Source organism: Dipodomys spectabilis, unplaced genomic scaffold (assembly GCF_019054845.1).
Source record: "Dipodomys spectabilis isolate Male_0828 unplaced genomic scaffold, ASM1905484v1 ptg000076l, whole genome shotgun sequence".
Taxonomy (NCBI): Eukaryota; Metazoa; Chordata; class Mammalia; order Rodentia; family Heteromyidae; genus Dipodomys; species Dipodomys spectabilis.
In genome coordinates this window covers 2,001,267-2,024,908 of record NW_024870753.1, presented here as the reverse complement: position 1 = coordinate 2,024,908, position 23,642 = coordinate 2,001,267, and the positions used below count along the sequence as shown (strand labels likewise).

The 23,642-nt window shown below is 41.5% G+C and overlaps 1 protein-coding gene across 5 annotated transcripts in view; it reads left to right on the top strand.

Moving 5' to 3' along the window:
• Alg9 (ALG9 alpha-1,2-mannosyltransferase) overlaps positions 1–23,642 on the top strand; it is a 60,953-nt gene that overhangs the window by 14,491 nt on the left and 22,820 nt on the right. For 3 of the 5 annotated variants that reach the window (XR_006147852.1, XM_042682795.1, XM_042682798.1), the window contains 5 exons: positions 5,154–5,276; positions 9,643–9,797; positions 12,377–12,506; positions 12,957–13,104; positions 14,291–14,420. Coding sequence is in view for 4 of the 5 variants with exons in the window: in XM_042682795.1 (XP_042538729.1) it covers positions 5,154–5,276; positions 9,643–9,797; positions 12,377–12,506; positions 12,957–13,104; positions 14,291–14,420 (686 nt within the window). In the remaining variant the exon portion in view is untranslated. The remainder of the gene's footprint in view (positions 1–5,153; positions 5,277–9,642; positions 9,798–12,376; positions 12,507–12,956; positions 13,105–14,290; positions 14,421–23,642) is intronic. The other 2 variants (XM_042682796.1, XM_042682797.1) reach the window with 2 other exon arrangements.

Below are 23,642 nucleotides of genomic sequence, written 5' to 3'. Positions count from 1 at the left end.
CCTTTGAGCACTTGCTTCAGGCCCTTAGAAAGCTGCAGAAACACAATAATTAATGGAACAGTATATTAGGTGCTTCAGGATGGTAGGGAGCAAATCCTTCTGCTGGTATTAGGAAAGGTGTAAGGTCTGTGCCCAGGAGGAGGAGTAGGTATTTGCCTAGAAAGTGCTGGAATGGGGTACACTTCAGACGGATTATCATGTGTAAAGACTGCTGAAGAACAAAGATCAAGTAGTGGATTATTCTCTTAAACATTACTTTTACAGGTTTGATTGAATTTTTGGTGGAAACTATTCTAGTATTATGAACATGTCTTCAGTCTCTCCATTACGATTGTTGTATAAATACTTATTTTCTCCATTATTCCTAGTTGAATCAGTTTGTCTACATTTTGGGGACTAGATAACATACCATTTGTGTGTGTGCGTGCGTGTACGTGTGCACACGCCTGTCCTGGGGCTGAACTCAGTCCCTGGTTACTGTTCCTGAGCTTCTCTTGCTCAAGGCCAGCACTCTCCCAGTTGAGCCACAGCTTCACTTTTGGCTTTTTTGATAGTAAATTGGAGATAAAAGCCTCACAGACTTCCTTGCCTTGAGCCTTAGATCTCAACCTCTTGAGTAGCTAGGATTCCAGGTGTGAGCCACTGGTACCTCACTTATTGCTAGCATATCTTAGTGATATTCCCCACGTGAGCTGACTTCTTTCTTTTGAAGTAAAGGAAAAGGAGTGCCTCTTCACAGATATTAGTTACAACTTTCTGTTTTTTGTGTATTTTGTGCCAGAAATTTTTTTTTTTTTTTTTTTTTTTTTTTGTCGGTCGTGGGGCTTGAACTCTGGGCCTGGGCGCTGTCCCTCAGCTCTTCAGCTCAAGGCAAGCGCTCTACCACTTGAGCTACAGCACCACTTCCGGTTTTCTGGTGGTTTATTGGAGATAGGAGTCTCACTGTCTTTCCTGCCCGGGCTGGCTTTGAACCACGATCCTCAGATCTCAGCCTCCTGAGTAGCTAGGATTACAGGCGTGAGCCACCAGCGCCCGGCTTTGTGCCAGAAATTTTATGTACTGTCTACTTTCCCTCCCCCAAATTCTGTGAGATAGGCATTATTTATCCTTCTTGCCCTGTGAGAAAGCTGAGCTGATAGTGAGGAACCCACCATCCAAGGTAAAAATTAAAAAATACTTAAAAAAATAATTACAGGCATGGGAAGAAAGCCCAGAGCTGTCTTACTCCCACGCCTGCAGCTTTTCCACTGAAAGCACCCTTAGTAAACCAACACAACCAACAATTTGGCCACTGTGACAGGACAGGAAAATAAGCTTGCAAAAACAGGGAGCATGTGTTGAGAGTAGCAGAGGTTCAGATTTGACCCAAGGAGTGGATGAAGTTAACTTTTGTAGTTCTGTGCATTGACTTAAAGGGTGATCAGGCACGGGGAGCCTGTGGAGGGCTGGGATAGCAGAGCGACATGCATACTGGCAGGCTATTTCACATGGGAGTGTTGAAAGGAAGAGTGGACTAAGTAAATAATACTTAGCATTTAGGACATTTAGAGATTTAGAGTAGTGTAGACTAAAATTGCACAGTCATGAACAAATATCTCTTTAAGGTCAAAGATTAGCAGGTAAAAGTTAGCACAGTAGAGAAGGAAGTGATTGATTTTGCCTCTGGTAACATTTCAAGGACTCAGATATTGATGTCCATGAGTATTTTTGTCTGGTGGTACTCTGAGGAGTCCATGCCTTGGCAAAGGTTTTATAGGGCCCTTATGGGAAAATCCTTGAGGTAAGACAGAAGGTTTACTCAGGGATACCACTCTGAAGCTTAGCTTGGTGCCAGTGTTTTATCAACATCTTTCAGGTCATGAGACAGGAAGTTTCAGAAGGTGAAGATGAATTGCCTTGTTAGAAGGCTAGCTGTTTCCTCCTTTTGCCCCAGTGGAGTGGAGGGGGAAGGCCCAGGAGGTGTCCTGAGGCCTGCTTAGAGTTGACTCAACATGAGGCAGAACTATTCTAGAGCCTTTTCTCCTTTGTTAATCATTTCTGTGGAACCTTGCTGGCTTTTCCCTCTTGGTGGTTCAAATGTGACATTTATAAGGATGATTTATTATAATTTAGTTCCTGCAGCTTTATAAAATTACAGTTCTGTGAAAAGGTTCCCCTTCGTTCAGTCTGTGGGACAATCAACATTATTCCTTCTCTTTTTAGCTTTTTTTAAAAGCCCCCCCATAGCTCATCTGAGTAAAAGGAACTGAGGTACTTTCCATAAAGAGGGAGATGGGTGAGTCACTCCCCTGCAGATTCTGCTGCCAGCTTGCTCTCACCTTACCTCTTGCACAGTTCAGTGCTTAGCTTGTCATTCAGATGTGCTTTTTCTATAACGTTCCAGCTTTGATGCTTTGTGAGCATCAGCATTGAGCAACTCCCTGGATAGAGATAAAAGTTTATGTTCCATTTGCCCCCCTAAGGCAGTGTCTTACCAAGTAGAGAACACTAGTCAACAGAAGTGTCCTCTTTGCCCTTATTTTTAAGACTGGCCACTTGAACTTTCTTCACTCTTGGCTTATTCTCAGGTTTTTTGCTCCATTCTCCAGGGAAAGAGTAGTCTGTTATGAAATGTTTACAGCCTTGTTGGCAACTTGATTTTGGCCCCCCCAATACATAAAAATGATTGAGTTTACTAACTTAATTCTTTTGGTTCTATATCCCAGAGTATATAATATCTAGATGAAAACACATCATACAGCAAGTTGTGGTGGCGACAAGTACTAGCTAGAAACTAAGGAGCTTCTCTGAAAAAGCAATCTGTATTTGCAAATATCAGAGAAAAAGACTTTTCTGTGGAGGCTGTGCATCTGTGACACACGATACAAAGGATGCTCCCCTTCTCTCTGCTTATTCATTCTTTTTTTTTTTTTACAGGCTCAGATTTCTAGAATTCTGTTAAGAAAAAAGGCCCGTCAGAGGTTGATAGCATTTCATCCATCCACATAGTGGGTCAGGAGAGGGTGATGGAATGCTTACCTTTCCAGAAGCTTGATTCTAACTAGAAAGCTCAGTGTAGGCAATATGTTGTTAAATATTAATATTCACAGCAGACATATACCGCTGTTTTGTAACTAAACCCATCTTTTTATGTAAACTAAACAGTTAAATAGAATGAAAGATTAAAAATGTTTCTAATAATGCCAGGTGTGGTGGCTCATGCCTTAGCTACTTAGGAGGCTGAGATCTGAGGATCATGGTTCAAAGCCAGCCGGGGCAGGAAAGGCTGTGAGGCACTTATCTCCAATAAACCACTAGAAAACCAGAAGTGGCGCTTGTGGCTCAAGTGGTAGAGCGCTAGCTTTGAGCTGAAGAGCTGAGGGACAGCCCCCAGGCTCAGAGTTCAACTCCCACGACTGACCAAAAAAAAAAGTCTCTAATAAATATATCCTTGGACAGTGCCTCTGCTCCTAACAACCTCAGTCATTGTATTTATCATGTACCCTGCCTACTTGGTACTCCCTTCCCTTTTACTCCTCCTCTAAGTATTTCTTGAATTAGGACTTTGGTTCCTAATCTTCTTTTGTTGTGCAAGCTGCAGAAATGCCCGGGTTTTTGTTGTTCTTGTTGTTGTTTTCCTGAAGACTCCTCTATCTCCTGATTGCCCTTTATTTTTGTAGGTTGTGTGGCTTGAACTCTGGGCCTGGGTACTGTCCCTCAGCTCTTTAGCTCAAGGCTAGCACTCACCACTTAAGCCACAGCAGCACTTTCAGTTTTGTGGTGGTCTCACGGACTTACTTGCCTGGGCTGGCTTTGAACCGAAGTCCTCCGATTTCAGCCTCCTGAGTAGCTAGGATTACAGGCGTGAGCCACCAGCATCTGGCTTCTGATTGCCCTTTCAGCGATGTGAATTACAGAAAATTGCTGTGGTGCAAGGAGGGTGTCAGACAGTGATTAAACCCTCACATGTCACTCACACCTGATGGAAGAACCTACCACCGGCACAGAGCGGGCTGGCTCAATATTCTGACTTAAGGATTGTGAATTAAAGGGTAAAAATGTGTGTGAAGCTTGTGTTTTCTGTCAGATTGCTTCATTCTGAGTCCTTCAGGCCTCTGAGCAGGGCTTGGGTCTCTGAACATGAACCATAAAAACATGAGTTGTTGCTTTTTGTGATGCTAGAAAGTAAGTAATCCCTACAAGCAGATGAGAACAAAGTGGGAGAGACTGAGTAGCTCCAACCAAGTTTCATTTATTAGTTTCTCTTGGTCTGCAGAATGCTGAGAGAGTAATTACATTCAAATGGCAATTTGTTGTAGTTGTTGTTGCTTGTTTTTGTTTTTAGCTCTATGTGGTCCTGTGTTCTTAAGCTATTAAAATTGGTGGTTTCAGAAAGTATTATTCCTGTTTAGGTATGGTACTTAAGGCTAGGTAGGGTGAAATTTTTTTTTTTTTTTTGGTCGGCCGTGGGGCTTGAACTCTGGGCCTGGGCACTGTCCTTCAGCTCTTCAGCTCTAGGCGAGCGCTCTACCACTTGAGCTACAGCGCCACTTCCGGTTTTCTGGTGGTTTATTGGAGATAGGAGTCTCACGGTCTCTCCTGCCCGGGCTGGCTTTGAACCGCGATCCTCAGATCTCAGCCTCCTGAGTAGCTAGGATTATAGGCGTGAGCCACCAGCGCCCGGCTTGAAATTTTTGTCTTAGTGTATTTGTCTCTCATAAGAAAATGCTTGAGTCTGGATGATTTATAAAGAGCAAATGCATTTTTCATGGTTCTGGAGACAAGTGTAAAATCAAGCCTTTTGCTAATTTGGTGTCTATTTAGGGCTGTGTCTCTGCTTCTAAATGGTCCCTTGTTGCTTTATCCTTTGGAAAAGAGGAGCTCTATGCCTTTGTAGTAGAAGAGCAGAAGATAGAGTATATTTTCTACAGATAGGAAATATAGCTGAACATTTAAAACTTGATTTCTATATAAAGCATCTTGACCAAACTTTCTTCCCATCTTCTGCTCTTATGCTTCCTGTGTGTGGCTGAGCGTGAAAAGGGGTAGACACGTCTCTCATTCTTTACTTGGGGTGCTGGATCCTTCATGTTAATTGAACAAAGATCATGAAGAGTCAATACTGTGGGTATTGAAGACACCATTAATGGCTCCTTACCTTTTTTTTTCTTTAGGTACGGAACCCTGGTACTTTTATTTGATTAATGGATTTCTGAATTTCAATGTAGCATTTGCTTTGGCTCTTCTGGTCTTACCACTGACTTCTCTTATGGAATACCTGCTGCAGAGGTTTCATGGTGAGTAACTAAAGATGGTATTTGGGGAGGAAAAAGCCAACTAGTAAGAAATGCCAGTACATGAACAAGAACTATTCTCCATTTTCTTTCTATAGAAATGGCTGGCTCTGCTGACTTTTTCAGTCTGTATTTATAGGTTATTTGGACTTCTCTGAAAATTTGGTTAGTTTTATATTTCTTCAAGAGAGGAAGTTATTATAATTTACACAATCATCCAGGAAAGCAAACATATTTATAAAATCTTAAAATGACAAGCCTGTACAAGTCTTCAGTCTTGTAAAGAAGTATGATAATCCATGCTAGAGGCAAACATGCTTTGAGAAATTATTCCAACTAAGAATTTGAAAACAAACACATAGGAATTCCTTGAAATAGATAGTGAAATAGGGAGAAGCTTTGAATTTCCTAAGAAACACGAGTCTTCTCCGGGTGCCATTTGTTTGGTTTCCTGTGGAAGGTTTGGTGTGTCATTTGTTTTACTTGCTCTGGTTCTGTACTGCACAGCTGGTGTTTTCTCAAGTTGTCGTGGCTCTGGTGCCTACTGTTTCTTGAATGGAAGACAGATTTGAGCAGAATTCATATGGGCTTTGGAAAGATTTAACTTCAGACTTGTCAATCTGATTTGGATGCCATATGATTGATTCCTGTCCAGCCCACCCTCAGTTCTGCTTTTATTGTTCATGGTTCATAGGGGAGTTTTCTTTGTTAAATGTTAAAATCTTAATTTTTTTTTTTAGGACTCTTGTTTTAACATAAGCATATTTCCATTATTCTAACAAAATTAACCCTTTAAAATAATCTAATACCTGTTGAAAATCAGATTTTCTATATTGTGTGGAAAAGCAGGACATAATCACAGGTCATATAGTATTTGATGTTACTTTTTTTTTGCCCCTCTTGGGACTTGAACTCAGCCTGGATGCTGTCCCTGAGCCTCTTTGTGCTTAAGGCTAGTGCTCTACCACTTGAGCCACAGCACCACTTGCAGCTTTTTTTTTTTTTTTAAATAGTTTATTGGAGGTAAAAGAGTCTCATGGGGATTTCTGCCCAGGCTGGCTTTGAACTGTGATTCTCTCTCAGCCTTCTGAGTACCTAGGATTACAGGTATGAGCCACTGTCACCCTTCTGATATTACATTTTTTAAAGCTTTGTATGATGCTTCTTGTTTTATTTTTCTTCTAAAGATTTTTAAGCCAGATATTCATCTTACCTAGTGTCCTGCATTTTAGATTCAGCTATTTTCTCTCTTGAGGCAACTAATTCCTCTATCCCTTGTATTCTCCTCTCCTCTCCTTTCCCTTCTTTCCTGTTTTTTGTTTGTTTTTTGTTTTTTCTTAAGTGCTGTATTTTGGACTTTGGGCCTTGCCCTTGCTAAGCAGTTACTCTACCTCTGGGTCTTTTTGCTTTATTTATTTTGCAAATTGGGTCTCACATTTATGACCAGGCTGGCCTAGCCCTCAGTCCTCCTACGTACCCTCTCCACATAGGATGACAGGTGTGAACCATCTTATCCAGCTTTATTTGGTTGAGGTGAGGGTCTCACAAACCTTGCTCAGTCTGGCCTCAAATTGCAATCCTTCTGATCTCTTTTTTTTGGTTAGCTAGGCTTACAAATGTGAGCCTCTGTACCTGGCTAACCTCTTGCTTGCTTGCTTGCTTGCTTGCTTGCTTCCTTCCTTCCTTCCTCCCTCCCCTCTCTCTCCTTCTTTCTTTCTTTCTCTCTCCTTTCTCTCTCTCACTCTTTCTCTCTTTCTTTCTTTCTTTTTTTTTTCTTTCTCTCTCCTTTCTCTCACTCTTTCTCTTTCTTTCTTTTTTCTTTCTTTCTCTCTCTTTCTCTCTTTCTTTCTCTCTCTCTCTCTCTCCCCCCCGTCACCCACACCTCTGTCTTTTTCCTGCAAAAAACTTTGTTTTCATTTGGTTCAAGGCTTGGGAAAGACTTCAGGATGGTTAGTTAGGAAGCCCAGTGGCTAGAAGGAGAGACTCTTATGGAAACACTAATGTCAAGTGAGGCAGTGATGGCCCTCAAAGGCTGCTTGACTCTGGGGTCTTCTAGTCCTTGAGGGTGAGATGTTTGAAGAGATACTCGCCTAGTCTAGCCCGAGGGGCTGCCAGCCTGTAGAGGTTGGTTAGATGACCGCTCAATCTTCTTGATGAGCTTCACCTATTCATCTAGGAAGTAGTTCTCCAGGAAGTCACAGAGATGGGGGTCTGTGCCAGCAGAACCCAAGACATGAAGATCCAAAATGGCTTGTTTCAGGTTCTCCAGGGCCAGGGCAGCTTCCATGACTTCCACAGCTTTACCCTACTCAATCTTGAGAAGGCTTCTGTACATCCTGGAGCAGCACATGGCCACCATGCTGGTCTGTATCTTCAGGGGACAGTGGGTGCCCTCTCACTTCTCTGCCAACTTGCAGAAGAAGTGTCCCACGCCGTCCAGAGCCAACATCGTGGCGATTGAAATAGTAGCCCAGAGAGAATTACGTGTAGGAGGCCTGCAAACGCAAATTGACCAGCAGCGGATGGCAGCCTCCACCGCAGTGGAATAATTCTGATGAATCTGCAAGGTCATGGCTAGCCATCGATCCAGAGCTAATCACAAAAAAAGATGGAGTTGGTTGGAGACTGGCAAGAAGATAAGGGTCAGTGGAGAGGAGATTCAGAGGCAGTTGGTGATGGAAAACAAACACTGTTGAAGCAAGACACAGACTAGTGGGACTGGCACCTGCTTCTCCTCCTTTGTATTTCTTAAGGATTACTTTTTCTTGATAGTGCTGAACCACAATTTAACCCTATATACTGTAGACATGGGGGACACCAGGGGGCACTGTGCTTCCACCCTTAGACAGCATTTTTCATACACTTTTGTTTTCACTAATGTAAGCACAGTAGGAGATGCCTTCACTGTGGGTTGTAGTTATCACTCAGTGCTCCTGTACCTAACCCCAGGAACTTTCCAGCAGTGCTTGGATTTCATTGTTATTCTTTTCATTCTTTTCTATGCTTTAAGCACATTTTGTTTTGAGATTCAGAATGGATAGGTATTAAGAAGAGAAAACTTAATTAGAAAACTTTATAAGCCTACTTCTTTGAAATGTTCTTATATTTAACTTGAAACAAATGGCTACCAGGCTTGGGGAAACATACCTGTAACCTCAGCACCCAGGAGAATGAGATAGGATCATGAGCTCCAGGCTAGATGTGACATAATGAAACCCTATCTCAAAAAGCAAAACTTAGCGGGGTGCTGGTGGCTCATGCCTGCAATCCTAGCTACTTAGGAGGCTGAGATCTGAGAATCACAGTTCAAAACCAGTCCAGGCAAGAAAATCCATGAGACTTATCTCCAATAAACCACTAGAAAACCAGAAGTGGTACTGTGGCTCAAGTATAGTAGAGTGCTCGCCTTGGGCTGAAGAGCGCAAGGACAGCGCCCAAGCCCAGAGTTCAAGCCCCAGGACCGACAAAAAAAAGAAAAAAAAGAAAAAGAAAAAAAGCAAAACTTAACAAAATATCCCACCCCAACCAAAATATTCCTAAACTAAAACAAATTGATTTGTAGCTTGATGAAAAGTGTTTGAGAATCCAACTTTTTCTTCTTTTGATCTATGTCTAATTGGTATACAGATAAAAGGATTAATGCTTAAACAGAACACAGGAATTAAGACCCAGGGAATGGGTTTATGTTATGTTTTTGGTTACCCTCAGGAATCTTTAATCTCATGGAAGGACTGTAGGAAGAGAAGGCCTTTCCTTTTTTTTAATCAAACGTAGTATATTTACTAAGTTCTATTTTATGGCTTTCATATATGTCTGGCCAAATCCAGTATTGTGCCTCCCTTTAACTTTTGGATCTCTTGGATTGTCTAGAGAGTACACTATTTCTTGTCTTGGTTACATTGGAGAAAGTGTGAACACAACTTGAAACATGATATGGGATACGCTATAGTGGTCTCCCAAGTTTAAGATCAAGAGAACATTGAGGTCAGACACCTTGTATTTTGTAGAATGGGAACTTCTTTGTACAACTACTTAAAGATAATAATAAATGTTAAAAAGAAAAAAAAAAGAGAACATTGAGAGCTAGGAATGTGGCTTAGTGGTAGAGTGCTTGCCTAATATGCATGAAGCCCTGGGTTTGATTCCCCAGTACCACATAAACAGAAAAGGCCTGAAGTGACACTGTGGCTCAAGTGGTAGAGTGCTAGCCTTGAGCATAAGAAGCTCAGGAACAATGCCCAGGTGCTTAGTTCAAGCCAGCCCCAGGTGGAGGGGGAGGGGCGTGGAGAGAGAGAGAGAGAACATTGAAATTAAGTATGCTGTTTTATTCTAATGTGATGAAAGGTGGATATTTTTCTGTGTCTTGCAGTGCAGAATTTAGGCCATCCATATTGGCTTACCTTGGCTCCAATGTATATTTGGTTTATAATTTTCTTCATCCAGCCTCACAAAGAGGAGCGATTTCTTTTCCCTGTCTATCCACTTATATGTCTCTGTGGTGCTGTGGCTCTTTCTGCACTTCAGGTGAGTTTCAGGGAAACATATGTGTTGATTCTCTTATATTTACTGCATAACTTGCTCACAAAGCTTAAAGGCAAATTACAGTGTGTGTCCACCCATGATAGTTTGCCTATAACATTAAGCCTGATTCAGATCATATTGTTAAAGTTTTATGTGTTACAAAGCTGTTTATCATACTTTATTTGCTTATATTTGTGTAGTAGTTTGTCTCTTATCAATAGTAATCTGGTTGCTAGTAAAGATGTATTTTTTTGGTCTATTTACTAATTTATTAGCTCTATAGATTTTACTGAATAGCTAATGAGAATGAAGTACTCTTTTAAGTATCAAGAGCCATACAGCCAGGCCATTGTTGGCTCGTGCCTGTAATGGTATTTACTTAAGAGGCTGAGATTTGAGGATCACGGTTCAAAGCCAGCCTTGGCAGCAAAGTTTGTGAGACTCTTGTCATCAATAAACTACCAGAAAAGCTGGAAGTGGTGCTGTGGCTCAAGTGATAGAGTGCTAGCTTTCAGCAAAAAAGGAGCTTAGGAACAGGGCCCAGGCTCAAGCCCCAGGACTGGCACTTAAAAAAAAGAAGAATACAAACATGAGCAAAACCTAAAGTTTTGTCCTTAAGGAGTTCAAAGAAAGACCAGCAGGCAAATATTTAGACTCAAGGCATGGAAATCACTTTACCTTATACAAATGCCTTCATAGTATCATGCATTTTAATACTGGATCTTAGGCAGGACATACATTAATTTTAAACATAAGACATTGACTGGGCTGGGAAGGTGGTTCAGTGGTAGAGCGCTTGCCTTGCATGCATGAGGCCCTGGGTTCGATTCCTCAGCACCACATAAGCAAAAGAAAAAAGCCAGAAGTGACTCTGTGGCTCAAGTGGTAGAATGCTAGCCTTGAGCTGAAGAGCTGAGGGACAGCGCCCAGGCCCAGAGTTCAGGCCCCACTACCGAACCCCCCCAAAAAAAAAAGACATTGACTTTTTGAAAGTTATTTACTCAGATATAAAAATAAAACACAGTGGGGGCTGGGAAGGTGGCTCAGTGGTAGAGCGCTTGCCTTGCATGCATGAGGCCCTGGGTTCGATTCCTCAGCACCACATAAGCAAAAACAAAAACAAAAAAAAATAAAAAAAAAATAAAACACAGTAATAGGAGGTAATATTTGTTATGTACCATATGTTAATAATTCTCACTGTTATAATGGGACTGTAATTATGCTCATTTATTTTTTGAAATTTTTATTATAAAAGTGATGTACAGAGAGGTTACAGTTATATGTCAGGTAATGAATGCATTTCTTTTTGAATAGTGTCATCTCTTCCCTCATTTTCCCAGAGTTTTTCTTCCTGACCCCTATCCCCAGTTATACTGAGAAAAATGAGACAGAAAGGTTAAGTAACTTGCCTGAGGTGATAGACCCAAGACGTGATGATAAAGGTGCATTTTCAGTTCACCATATGGACCACCTGATGGTGGCCCTGAGTGGAGCTAACAGCATGTCAGCTCTTCAGCTACCAGATCAGAGTAAAACATGTTAAGACTTTGGCATTCCATTAGACAGCAGTGGGGGAGTTTTTGTAATCCTGGGTTAAAACCTGTCCAAGTTGACTCCCTGGGAGTTAATCTTACCCATGTTTTTATATTTCTGTGTATGGCCAAGACATCTTGGGACTTTTTCATGTCCTCTGCTACCTCTTGATTGACAGGGAACAATTAATAGGATGGATTTTGTTCTTATTTATTGAGAAAGAATTCACAAACCTTATAGTTCTGTACATCTGTTTAAGTCAATTTTTTTAGCATCTTCACATGTATGTATGCAACTGTCAGCACAGTTAATTTTAGAGCACTTTAATATTTAACTTAATATTATGTCATTCATAATATGCAGATATGTGTTGCCATGTCTGTGCCCATTATTTTAGTAGCAGTATATGTTTGTTCTACTTAGATTCCCAAGATGGACTAAGGATATAGCTCAGAGATAGAGTTCAGACTTACCATGCGTGCTCTGGGCTTAATCCCTAGCACTGCTGGTATTGTGGTGAGGTAGGGAAGATGGTGGGCTCCAAGCATATACATATATGTTTTATAATAATCATCTGGTTTGTTACGTAGTTTATTGATAATTACCAGTATTTTTCTAGACATCTATGAAAGGAATCCTTTTTTTCTTATTGTTTGGTCATAAGCCATTTTGTTGACACTAAAAGCTTTGTGGAAACTTGTCGGTAGGGAAAATAAAGGTTAATACCTGCATCAAAAAGTCAAAATACCTTATATATCAAATGAAACTACTAAAAAGCATTTTTGCTGAATTACTAAAAGAGTAAGTTATTGGAACTTTAAAATAATCCTGTGAAGCAAGTAAAAGTACATTCTTGGCAAGTTGGCTGGCTGGGCTGACCTCCAGATAGTGCAGGGGACTTGGCTTTGATCTTAGGATTTGGGCAAGTGCCTGCATCTGCTCAGACCCCTCTGTTTCTACTGCATTTGGGTTTCTGTGAGAGCTCATGATTATATGTATTCTGCAGAGTGTATCGTCTCTTTTGTCAATACAGTTGTCTCTCCTTCTAGAAATGCTACCACTTTGTGTTTCAGCAATATCGCCTGGAGCACTACACTGTGACATCAAGTTGGTTGGCGTTAGGCACGGTCTTCCTGTTTGGTCTCCTGTCTTTCTCTCGCTCCGTGGCACTGTTCAGAGGTAGATGCAATGACCACTGATGAGGCATTTCACTTCAGGGTTTGCTTGTTGCAGAATGGTTTAACTTAACACTGGGAAGGGGCCTTTCCTAAAGAGAGGGCATGTGGACTGCACAGTGGCTGGGGTATGACTTCTGAACCTCAGACTTAAAAAGGAGATTGACAGTTCTTTTTTAGTGTAGTTACATATTTTTTCCTCTATTGTTTTCCCCCTTTACTTTTAAGGGCTGCTGCTGAAGCTTAAACTTAGGTTGCTAATTGGGGCAAGTTATGTTTGGCAAAACAGGGTCTCTGCTGCAGCCATCTTTCCAACTTCCAGCAGGAGGAGCAGCTTCCTTTACATTCTTTCAGTTTTATGTGGATCACAGCGGGATGTGAATGTGCGTTGTAATTAAATATCCAAATGTCATCTTCCTCATCTTTGGCTTTCATCCACTGTTCTTTCTTCCAGGTTATCATGGGCCCCTTGATCTGTATCCAGAATTTTACCGAATTGCCACAGACCCAACCATCCACACTGTCCCAGAAGGCAGACCTGTGAATGTTTGTGTGGGAAAAGAATGGTATCGATTTCCCAGCAGCTTCCTTCTTCCAGAGAAGTATGTTACCCTTCAATTCCCAGAACTTAAGATGACAAAATAAAAATGGCAATTCTGTGGCATGGTCTTCTTAGTTTTTGTTTTGTGTAGGAGTTTTTGCAGAAAGTCACTGAGCCATCTTCCATCTCTGATTGCTGAGGATCTGCATTACATTCATTAGACAGGTGCTGTTTCTGGGTATGCACACTGCACTGCCCTGTAACTTCAGGTGTCTGGGCACTTCTGAAAATACTTGGGGCCCTAGGCTTCTGCTAGTAACCCTTCTAAAGATTTATATTTACAGTTTTATAATTATTTGGTATTAATCTACTTTTAAAAGTCATCTCTTAGAAAAATCTCTCTTCTTAGAAAATAATTCTTTTTTGTACAACAGTGAAAAGGCGCTGGGAAGATGAGGGTTTCTAAAGCAGCTTCATTTGCACTGTCGTTTTAGATGTGACAGCATATGCCTTGAAGTTTCTCATATCTTTCTTAATTTGGTCTTGTTCTGGTGAAGGGAAATAACATTGCTCCATTTGAATACAGGCTTTAGCAGCTTACCTTTGCCTGGTGGCGATATCTTGTGCTTAGTAAAGATCCTGTAGCAGGCTGGGGATGTAGCTCAGTGCCTAGGATGTACAAGAGCCTGTGTTTGGTCTCCAGCACTTCAAAAAAAAAGAAAAAAGGAAGAAGAAAAAAAAAAATCCTGTATCAGTCATTAATGATTAAAACTTGTTTTTTAAGAATTTTGCCCTTTGTCTTGTACATTCAAAATAGTTTCTTAGGTGAAGGTCCTTTGGTGATTACTCAGGAACTTCTCTTGTCAGTACTTCTCTCCTAGTGTATTAAGCAGCTCACCTTACATTCATTCTTTTAAGATGCCTAATAAATTGCTTTAATTTCACTAGTTCCAATTGAGCATATGCTAATTGGCAATAAATGCGGACACTTTTCTTCTCTTTTGGTAAAATGACCAAATCTGGTTGCAAAGTTTGGTTCTGAGACTGTGGTGAAATAGATTGAGACTTAGTTGTCAGTTTCTCAATGATCTTGGACTTGAGTTGTGACCTTTGCCTCTGTTCCCTGGTTAAGGTTTTAGCAGAAATATATATATTTCTTACAAGTGAAATGTTTTTCGCATGATTTGTTTCAAGTACATTTAGCAACATAATCCCCTGTGTTTTTCTTAATCCCCTGTTTTTGACAGCTGGCAGCTACAGTTCATTCCATCAGAGTTCAGAGGTCAACTACCAAAACCTTTTGCAGAGGGACCACTGGCCACACAGATTATTCCTACTGACATGAATGACCAGAACCTAGAAGAGCCATCCAGATATGTAAGGAGTATATTGTTTTGTTGCCTCTTTGAAAAGAATGCTGCTCCTAAAATCTTTTGGTGTATTATTAAAGGAAAATGAAAATTGCTCAGAAAAATGATTTCTTATTCTTCCTCTTCTTCTTCCTCCTCCTCCTCCTCCTCTTCCTCCTCCTCCTCCTCTTCCTCCTCCTCTCCCTCCTCCTCCTCTTCTTCTTTCTTCTTCCTCCTCCTCCTCTTCCTCCCCCTCTTTCTCCTCCCCCCCTCCTCCCCCTCCTCCTCCTCCTGCCTGTTTTACACTGAGAGAGGGTCTTACTTTCTGCCCAGGTACATGCTTGGTCTTGATTTACAGATATTAGTCTTCCCATTATAGTTGGGTTGACAGGCTCACGTTACCATACCCAGCTTCTTTCCACTGAGATGGAATCCCTTGGACTTTGGCTGCTTGAGTTGGCAAGAATCATGATCCTCCCATTCTTAGCCTCCCACATAACATGGGATGAGAGGTGTGTACCACCATACCCAGCTATGGGTTGAGTAGAGATCTTGTGAACTTTTCTGCTTAGGCTGGCCTTGATCAGCAATCCTCCTGTTTGTAGCCTTCCAAGTACCTAGGATTACTGGTGTGAATCACTATACCAAGCATAAAGTAATTTCTTTAGAGTGAGGCAGAGAACAACTTTTGTTGCGACAGAGTGAACAGAATCATTTTTTTAAATTTTCATATTTCTTTTATGTTTTTCTGTGTAAACTACAGTTTCAGTATAACCTCTTAACTTTTGGATAGGCTGGAAAAATTTTTATGGTAAAATCTGAACTATTCTGAAACATACTGAATCACATAATACTGCTTGGCCTACTAAAATGCTTGGTAGGGAATTTTCAAGTCATCAGTTACTCATCAGTTCCCTTTGACCTAGCTCTTCCTATGTTCTGGTTTTAGCACATGAAATAGTCAGGCATACTATTTCCATAGTGAGAGCCATGGAACAATCTTTGTCAGTGCCAAGATCTCCTGCCTACATGTCTTTACACATGCTGAGATCAGGAAAATTCTATTTTGACTCTTTTGAAAGATGATAACTTTCAGCATTTGATGCCTATAAATCTTTGGTGGTAAAACAAGTGAGAGTAATGAAGATAATGCTCAGGTCTTTAAGCACATAGCAGTCCTTCCTTTAAGTGATTGAAATATGTTTGTAAATTTGGTATCAGCTCTGGTTCTAAGTCCAGGTTAGTTCAAGAAGACAAAATCATTTTGCTCTCTATCATTTCTGAATATCCTGACTAGCAGCGAAAAACCCCCAAACAGTGCTTTGTTTTGTTTTTATTTTTATGTAGCCTACATAGAAATTGGGATCCTACTATTGCTCAAGTGCCAATGTGTACCACTATGTCCAGCTGGTAGGATTATTTTTATCTGCCCTTTGGCTCTCAATGACAGGTTTTAGCCAGCCCTTTTTCTAGCTAAGTGATTCAGTCTGTTCCTTGTTTGTGCCCTGCATGGGAACTAGGGAAGATGCATGACCTCTTTTATTTCATTGACCTGCTTTACTCTGAATTTACCAGGAATAGGAATGCTTGTGAAGGCCCTCTGGTTTCTCATTTACTGCTTGAAGTGTATTACAGAGATAATAGTATTTTTCTGTCTATTTTTTCATGGTAGGGATTTAGTAGCTATTAAACCTCCCATTATTGAGCAGTTGTCATGTAGACTGGCTTATGGTAAGATTTTTGGTAGAATCTATAAACTCAATGTTGCCTGCATGCTTGCTTGCTTGCCTCCTTCCTTCCTTCCTTCCTTCCTTCCGTTTGAGCTCAATGACTTATGCTTCCCACTCATGTACCCTATCTGCTGAGCCATGGCTCCAGTCTTTTTTGCACTTGGTTATTTTTCTTTCTTTCTTTCTTTCTGTCTGTTGTGGGGCTTGAACTGTTGGCCTGGGTGCTGTCCCTACACTTTTCAGTTCAAGGTGAGCATTCTATTGCTTGAGCCACAGTACCACTTCTGGTTTTCTATTTGTTTATTGGAGATAAGAGTCTCACGGACTTTCCTGCCCGGGCTGGCTTTGAACTGTGATCCTCAGATCTCAGCCTCCTGAGTAGCTAGGATTACAGGCATGAGCCACCAGTGCCTGGCTTTGCACTTGGTTATTTTTGAGCCATTGTGTCCAATTAGTGCCATCATCCTTTACTTATTTTCCTTCTCTGACTCCAAGACCAGTATCTGATTTGGGAACTAATCAATGATTAGAGATGGGGAAAAAACAGCATTCAGAAGGGAGTTTAGCCGGGCGCTGGTGGCTCACGCCTGTAATCCTAGCTACTCAGGAGGCTGAGATCTGAGGATCGCAGTTCAAAGCCAGCCAGGGCAGATAAGACCGTGAGACTCCTATCTCCAATAAACCACCAGAAAACCGGAAGTGGCGCTGTAGCTCAAATGGTAGAGTGCTCGCCTTGAGCTGAAGAGCTGAGGGACAGCGCCCAGGCCCAGAGTTCAAGCCCCACGACCGACAAAAAAAAAAAAGAAGGGAGTTTACAGGGAGAGACGTTTCTCTGACTTTCACTTGATGTTTTTTTCCTCCCCCTCTCATTTCATCCTGTCTCCTTCCTTGATTGGAAGTTTGATAAATTGCCTTACTGGTCTCAGGGTTAATTGTTACTAGTCTTTGAGCATGAATGTACAGTTTCAAATTGCTATACTTAGAGTATATATAGACCAGAATTCACTAAGAATTTAAGAGAGGGGTCCAGGAGACTTTTTTAGGGGGGCGGGCAGTCACAGGGCTTGAACTCTGGGCCTGGATGCTGTCCCTGAGCCACAGTACCACTTCTTGTTTCCTGGTGGTTAATTAGAGATGAGTCTCACGGACTTTCCTGCCATTGCTGGCTTTGAACTGCGATCCTCAGATCTCAGACTCCTGAGTAGCTAGCCTTACAAGCGTGAGCCATTGGCACCTGGCATCAGAAGACTTTTTTTGTTGTTGTTGTGGGTCGTGGGGCCTGAACTCTGGGCCTGGGTGCTGTCCCTCAAGCTCTTCAGCTCAAGGCTAGCACTCTACCACTTAAGCCACAGCCTCACGTAGGCTTTTTCTGCTTATGTGGTGCTGAGGAATCAAACCCAGGGCCTCATGTATGCAAGGCAAACACTCTACCACTGAGCCACCTTCCCAGCCCCAGAAGACTTTTAAAAACTAATTTCTAGCTTGGTGCTGGTTGCTCAAGCCTGTATCTTAGCTACTTAGGAGGCTGAGATCTGAGGATTGAAATCCAAAGCCTGCTGGGGCAGGAAAGTCCAAGAGACACTTATCTCCAATTAACCACCAGAAAACCAAAGTAGAGCTGTGGCTTAAAAAAATGGTATACCACTAGCTTTGAGCAGAAAAGTTCAGGGACAGTGCACAGTACCCAGCCAAAAAAACATTAATTTTCTAAAATCCATCATATTGGCATTTAGAAATTAATTGATTTTTCTAAATGATCTCTAGTGCTTGAATAGCCAAAAAATTTTTCTTGTGAGTTCACATTATAACAGTGCCATCATTTTTTCGCCTGGATTTAAACATTCATTTAACAACTATGTATTTAGCAAGGCTGTATGTGGGACAGGAAAACTGTAAGGCAGTCTGTGCCTCCTGGTGGCAACTACTTTTTAGAATCTAGTTGGATGGAGCCTATCTAAAAGAAGAAATGAAAAGCCAGAAAAATACTCTTTCGCTTTCAAAAGTTCCTTCCCAGGCCGCAGTGTTCTGATTTCAGTAAAGGATTTTATCATAGGAAGACACTGATTGATGTGTGGCACATGGTGCAGTGGCAAAAGCACTGATTAGGAGGTGGAGTGGGACTTGTCTGGATTTGAGCAAAGTGTATTTTCTTTTCAAATGCCTGGGAATTTCAAAGACTAGACTCTCTTCTTTTTTTTCATCTTTTTTTCTCCATTTGAAATCCAGTTGGAGTGTTTATATTTCAGATTATTCCATTACCTGTCTGCTCATAAATATTTTAGGGTGGCAGAGTTTACCTGGGCCATGAGATCTCATGATGGAAGACAAGTTACCTTCTGCCACTTTGCAAAGGAGGAGAATCTGCAGACTAGAAGCTTCCTCCGCACTGCTGGTGTTGAAGGGTTGGGAAGTTTTTACTGCAGACTCCAACCCTGAGAGTTTTTGTTTCTGTTCCCAGGGAGGAGAAAAAACTATGACAATACTTGTTTTATTACATTCAGTTCTCCTTCGCTCATTCCTCCCCCAAGAAAATGCACACATATTATTATTCATAACTTGATCTGTGTTCCAGACTCTTGGTTTATTGAGAACTAGTGGTTTTGTTTATACTTGTGGTGCCATTAAATTGTCATTCTTAACATATGTTTATTGCTAGGTAAAGTTGATGGTTAGTAAGTTTGTTTGAATTTCCCAATCATTACCCTTTTTTTCTGTGGTTTAGAGGTGCTCATGTGTGTGTGCCTCTACAGAGCTTCTAGTGGGCTGGGAGAAACTAAAGGAAGTTACATTTCTTTCAGAATGAGTGTTGAATGCTTGTATTTTACAAAATTTCAAATTAAGGCATATTTTTAACTTCAACAGCTGGCTGATATATAGCCTGTGACTAATGACATGAAACACATTTTTGTTTCATGATCATGTGTTAATGTCACCCTGCAATTTTGTTATTTTTGATGTAAGAAAGAATGGTTAAATCTGAAAAAATTTTAAAAATGACCTCTTTGGTTACACTTAAGGCAGATTTAAATCTAGTTTCTTGATTTTTGAATTGTAGATGATGTGGTTATGGTGAGTGTCCTCAAATTCTGGCAGCATGTGATACTCATAAAATTGAGAGAGGGAACTATTTTTTTCTGCTTCAAATTCAATTAGTATTGCTTTAGCGTTTAGGAGATTACTGATGTCACTGGAGGTTTAAACTGAGAAATCTCAAACTAAAGTATATATAATATACATATGCACATATTACATATAGTAGAACAGCATATATATGTGATCTATATATAACATATTACATAGAGCAGTATATACAGTATGTCAAGATTTTGTAAGGAAAGATCAGTATTTGCGGAGAAAAAGATCTGACAAGTTGCTGATGATTTCTTTCTTTTAAAAATACTTCTTCACAGCTGGGAAGGTGGCTCAGTGGTAGAGTGCTTGCCTTGCATGCATGAGGCCCTGAGTTTGATTCCTCAGTACCACATAAGCAGAAAAAGCTGGAAGTGGCACTGTGGCTCAAGTGGTAGAGCGCTAGCCTTGAGCTAAAGAACTGAGGGACAGCGCCCAGGCCCAGAGTTCAGGCCCCACTACCCAGGGAGTGGGGGGGTGGGGGGGGGTTGTCAGGCACTGGTGGCTCACGCCTGTATCTCAGCTACTCAGGAGACTGAGATCTGAGGATTGAGGTTCAAGGCCAACCTGGGCAGGAAAGTCCCTGAGACTTTTTTTTTTTTTTTGTCGGTCGTGGGGCTTAACCTCTGGGCCTGGGTGCTGTCCCTCAGCTCTTCAGCTCAAAGTGAGCGCTCTACCACTTGAGCTACAGCGCCACTTCCGGTTTTCTGGTGGTTTATTGGAGATAGGAGTCTCACGGTCTCTCCTGCCCGGGCTGGCTTTGAACCGTGATCCTCAGATCTCAGCCTCCTGCGTAGCTAAGATTACAGGCGTGAGCCACCAGCGCCCGGCTTTTTTTTTTTAATTTTTTTTTTTTTTTTTTTGGGGTCTGGTCGTGGGGCCTGAACTCTGGGCCTGAGCACTGTCCCTCAGTTCTTCAGCTCAAGGCTAGTGCTCTACCACTTGAGCCACAGCGCCACTTCCGGCTTTTTTCTTTTTTATGTGGTGCTGAGGAATGGAACCCAGGGCCTCATGCATGCAAGGCAAGCACTCTACCACTAAGCCAACTTCCCAGCCCCCTGAGACTCTTATGTCCAATAAACTACTCAGAAAAAGCCAGATGTGGTGCTGTGGCTCAATTGGTGAAATGCTAGCCTTGAGCAAAAGAGGCTCAGGGACAGAGCCCAGGTTCTGAGTTCAAGCCCCAGGACCAGCAAAAACAAAAGAAAACAACAGCAACAACAAAACCCAGAAACTTCTTAAAATACTTTTCTCTTGCTTTTGAGAACCAATTATTTTTTACTTTTATCATTCAAGGGGAAAAATGCCTTTGAAACTGCCTGGAAAATCTTCCAGTTTGCTTTATCAGTGTTTTATTAGTGGGGCACAAGAGGAACTTTAAGTTCAAAATTGGGAGATAGTTAATTGTTGTCTCTGAGCCTTCTGGTCTCTTCTACAGTAAGTTGTTGCAGTTATTTCATTTAAGATGCCTTTTCTGCTCTTTCTGCAAACTCGATCTGGATTACTTCAAAGAAATAGATGTGTTTTATCTATAAGGACTAGGGAATTTTTTTTTTTAACCAAAAAGCATACTACAGTAGAAAAGGCAAGTCAACTATGTTAAACTCATCCAGGCAGGAGAAGAGTTAAAGAACTACATAAAAGTTTAAATAAAGCCAAGTGTGTGGCACCCATCTGTAATTCCAGCACTTAGGAGGCCAAGGCAGGAGAGTTGTGAATTTGAGACCAGTGTGGGGTGCAAGACTGTGCTGCAGGAAACAAAACACAATAAATAAGATCCATTTGCCTGTTGTTGGGTTTGGACAAAAGCCCTGTGTGTCCAGTAAGCATGCTAGAGGCTGTCTATTAGTGGGGCAGTCCAGAAGTCTATCACTGGGCTGTGAATCTTAGTTGCTTCCTTTCCTTCTCCATCATTTTAAAATGTTCTCACTGGGAAGCCTCCTGCCTCAGCTTCCTGAGTGTTGGGATTACAGGTTGCACCACCATTCCTGGACCAGCAGATGACTTTTAAAGAGTATGCATGAAAATATTCAAATAGTCCTTCATTTACTTTCCTTGAAAGGTCTCCGTAAAACCCGTTAATGATGGGAAATGGCTAATTAGGACCCAAACACTACTATTTTTCAAGCTCTGATTAACTTGAGGTTACAACTTCCCAGAGAACAGAGATCATGCCTGGCTTTCTTCTATCATTTGTTTCTGATGGGAATTGGCAGAGGGTTGAGTTTGGCACACTTGCATATTATGGCTCCCTATCAAGTGTGATATGTTGCCTGAAGATGGAAAGTCTCTTAGCTATGTTAGGTCTATTTCACACAGATGCTTCTAAATTCCCCAGTGAGTGTCATTTATGGCAACCAAAGTCTGGGAACTGAGGTTGGGAAGATGTTCATTGGTAAGATCTTACCTACCATGCTTTTTGGTTCCAAGATTCATTTCCCTTTTATTTTTAATTTTTTCATGATCTTTTTCTGGTGAATTTCTCCTTCAAATCTTAAATTGACCTCTGTCTCCTCTTCCTCCTCCTCTTCCCTCCCTCCCTCCCTTCTCCCTTTCTTCCCTCCCTCCTTCCCATTCCTCCTCTCTTCCTTTCTCCCTCCTTCCCTTCCTCCTCCCTCCTCTTCCACCTTTTCCTCTTCCTGTTCCTCTTCTTCCTCCTTTCTCCTTTTTCTTCTCTGGTTAATTCTAGATGAATTTTTAGGGGCTTTTTTGTTTGAGCTGGCTTTGAACTGATATTCTCAAATCTCAGGCTTCTGAGTAGCTAGGATTATAGCTGTAAGCCTCTAGTGCTCTTTGAATTGACTTTTTTTTTTTTTTCTAGTCCTGACCCTGGTGCCTGGGGGCTGTCTCTGAGCCTCTTTCTGCTCAAGGCTAGCGCTCTACCACTTCAGCCAGAGTGCCACTCACTTCCAGCTTTTTCTAAGTGGTTTTTGAAGAGTCTCACAGACTTTGTTGTACCAACCATGATCGTCAGATCTCAGTTTCCTGAGTAGCTAGGATCACAGACGTGAGCCAGCAGTACCCAGTGTGAAGTGACTTCTTGATGATCTGTTTCTTTATATTCTTTCTGAGATTAATTGTTCATTTTGGAATCAAACATTTGAGTACTTTATGATTTTAACCATTTCACTATCTTTGGATATGGTTATTTCACTGTCTTTGGATATGGTTATTGAAGAGTTGTGAATTTTTGGAGTCATGTTGCCTTGCTTTTCATAGTTCTTGTTCTTTTTTATGATTACATATGTACGGGTAGATATCTCTTCCAATTTTATATGTCTTTTTTTTTTCTTTTTGAGCAGACTTTTCTTGAGGTTTCAATCCCCATTAGCACTCTATGAGGTAAAAAGAAAGTAGACTACAGTAACAAGAACACAAAAGCAAAGCAGATATTTAAATAGCATAAAAACCTTTGGAAACAACACCAACATCCATAATAAGGACTGAAAAGAAAGAAGGTAAATGATAAAGTAATGAGGATAGGAATATTAATAACAGTGGTAAGGAAGTGAGGTCAGAAGAGAGAGAGAGAGAAAGAGAGAGAGAGAAACAGCAAAATAAAAAAGTGAGGGAAATAATGAGGGAGAACAAAATAAATACAAATAACAAAACAAAAGACCAGTGAATCGTTCTGTCTGCTGAGAGAGGGAGAAGGGAAGTGCTTTGCTTTTCCCCCAGATGTCTTGTTTTGAAGTTCACTGTGTGGGAGAGAGGAGCAGTGAGTCATTTTCTGTCTCACATCGTAACAAGTCAAACCTGAAAGAGGTGTGAGGAGGCTGAGCCCTGTTCTGCCTTGCCCAGGGCAGGTACATGTGAGCTAAGACAATGACCAAAGCTGGGCTGATGTCCATATGTGCCAGTGAGATCCATCTATGGCCCTGGCAATGCAGAGAGTGCAGGAGCTGCCTCAAGCTGCTCTTGCAGGCTGAGGACAGGGACCATCTGTTGGATGTCCCCCATTGCTTTGTCAGTGCATGGAGTTGTATGGGATAAGCCTGAGCAGTAGCTTTTATTTCCACCAAATGTCTCTGGGACTCGGCATGGAGAAGACAATCAAACAAAAGCAAGCTGCTATTGGCAGTGGTTCTGTCTGCCCTGGCCATTCCAGTCTCTATCCCAGTCCCCTCTTGTGCTCAACAGGCTGGGCTGACTCCTTTCCCAGAGGTCAGGCCACTGTTCCCAGGTGGAAGTGACCTCTGTTTCAGTTCTTCCAACTATACAGACCTGTGTCTGTAAATCTGGATGCAGAGTCACCACCAGTTTCCTGGGTCACACAAACTCGGGATGCTGCTTAGCTTTGAAGTGTAGAGACTTTTGGGATTTGGAAACAAAAATATTCAAGGGCCTCCAGTTTCCACCAGCCTTATAGTTCCATATTCAGATCCCTCTCA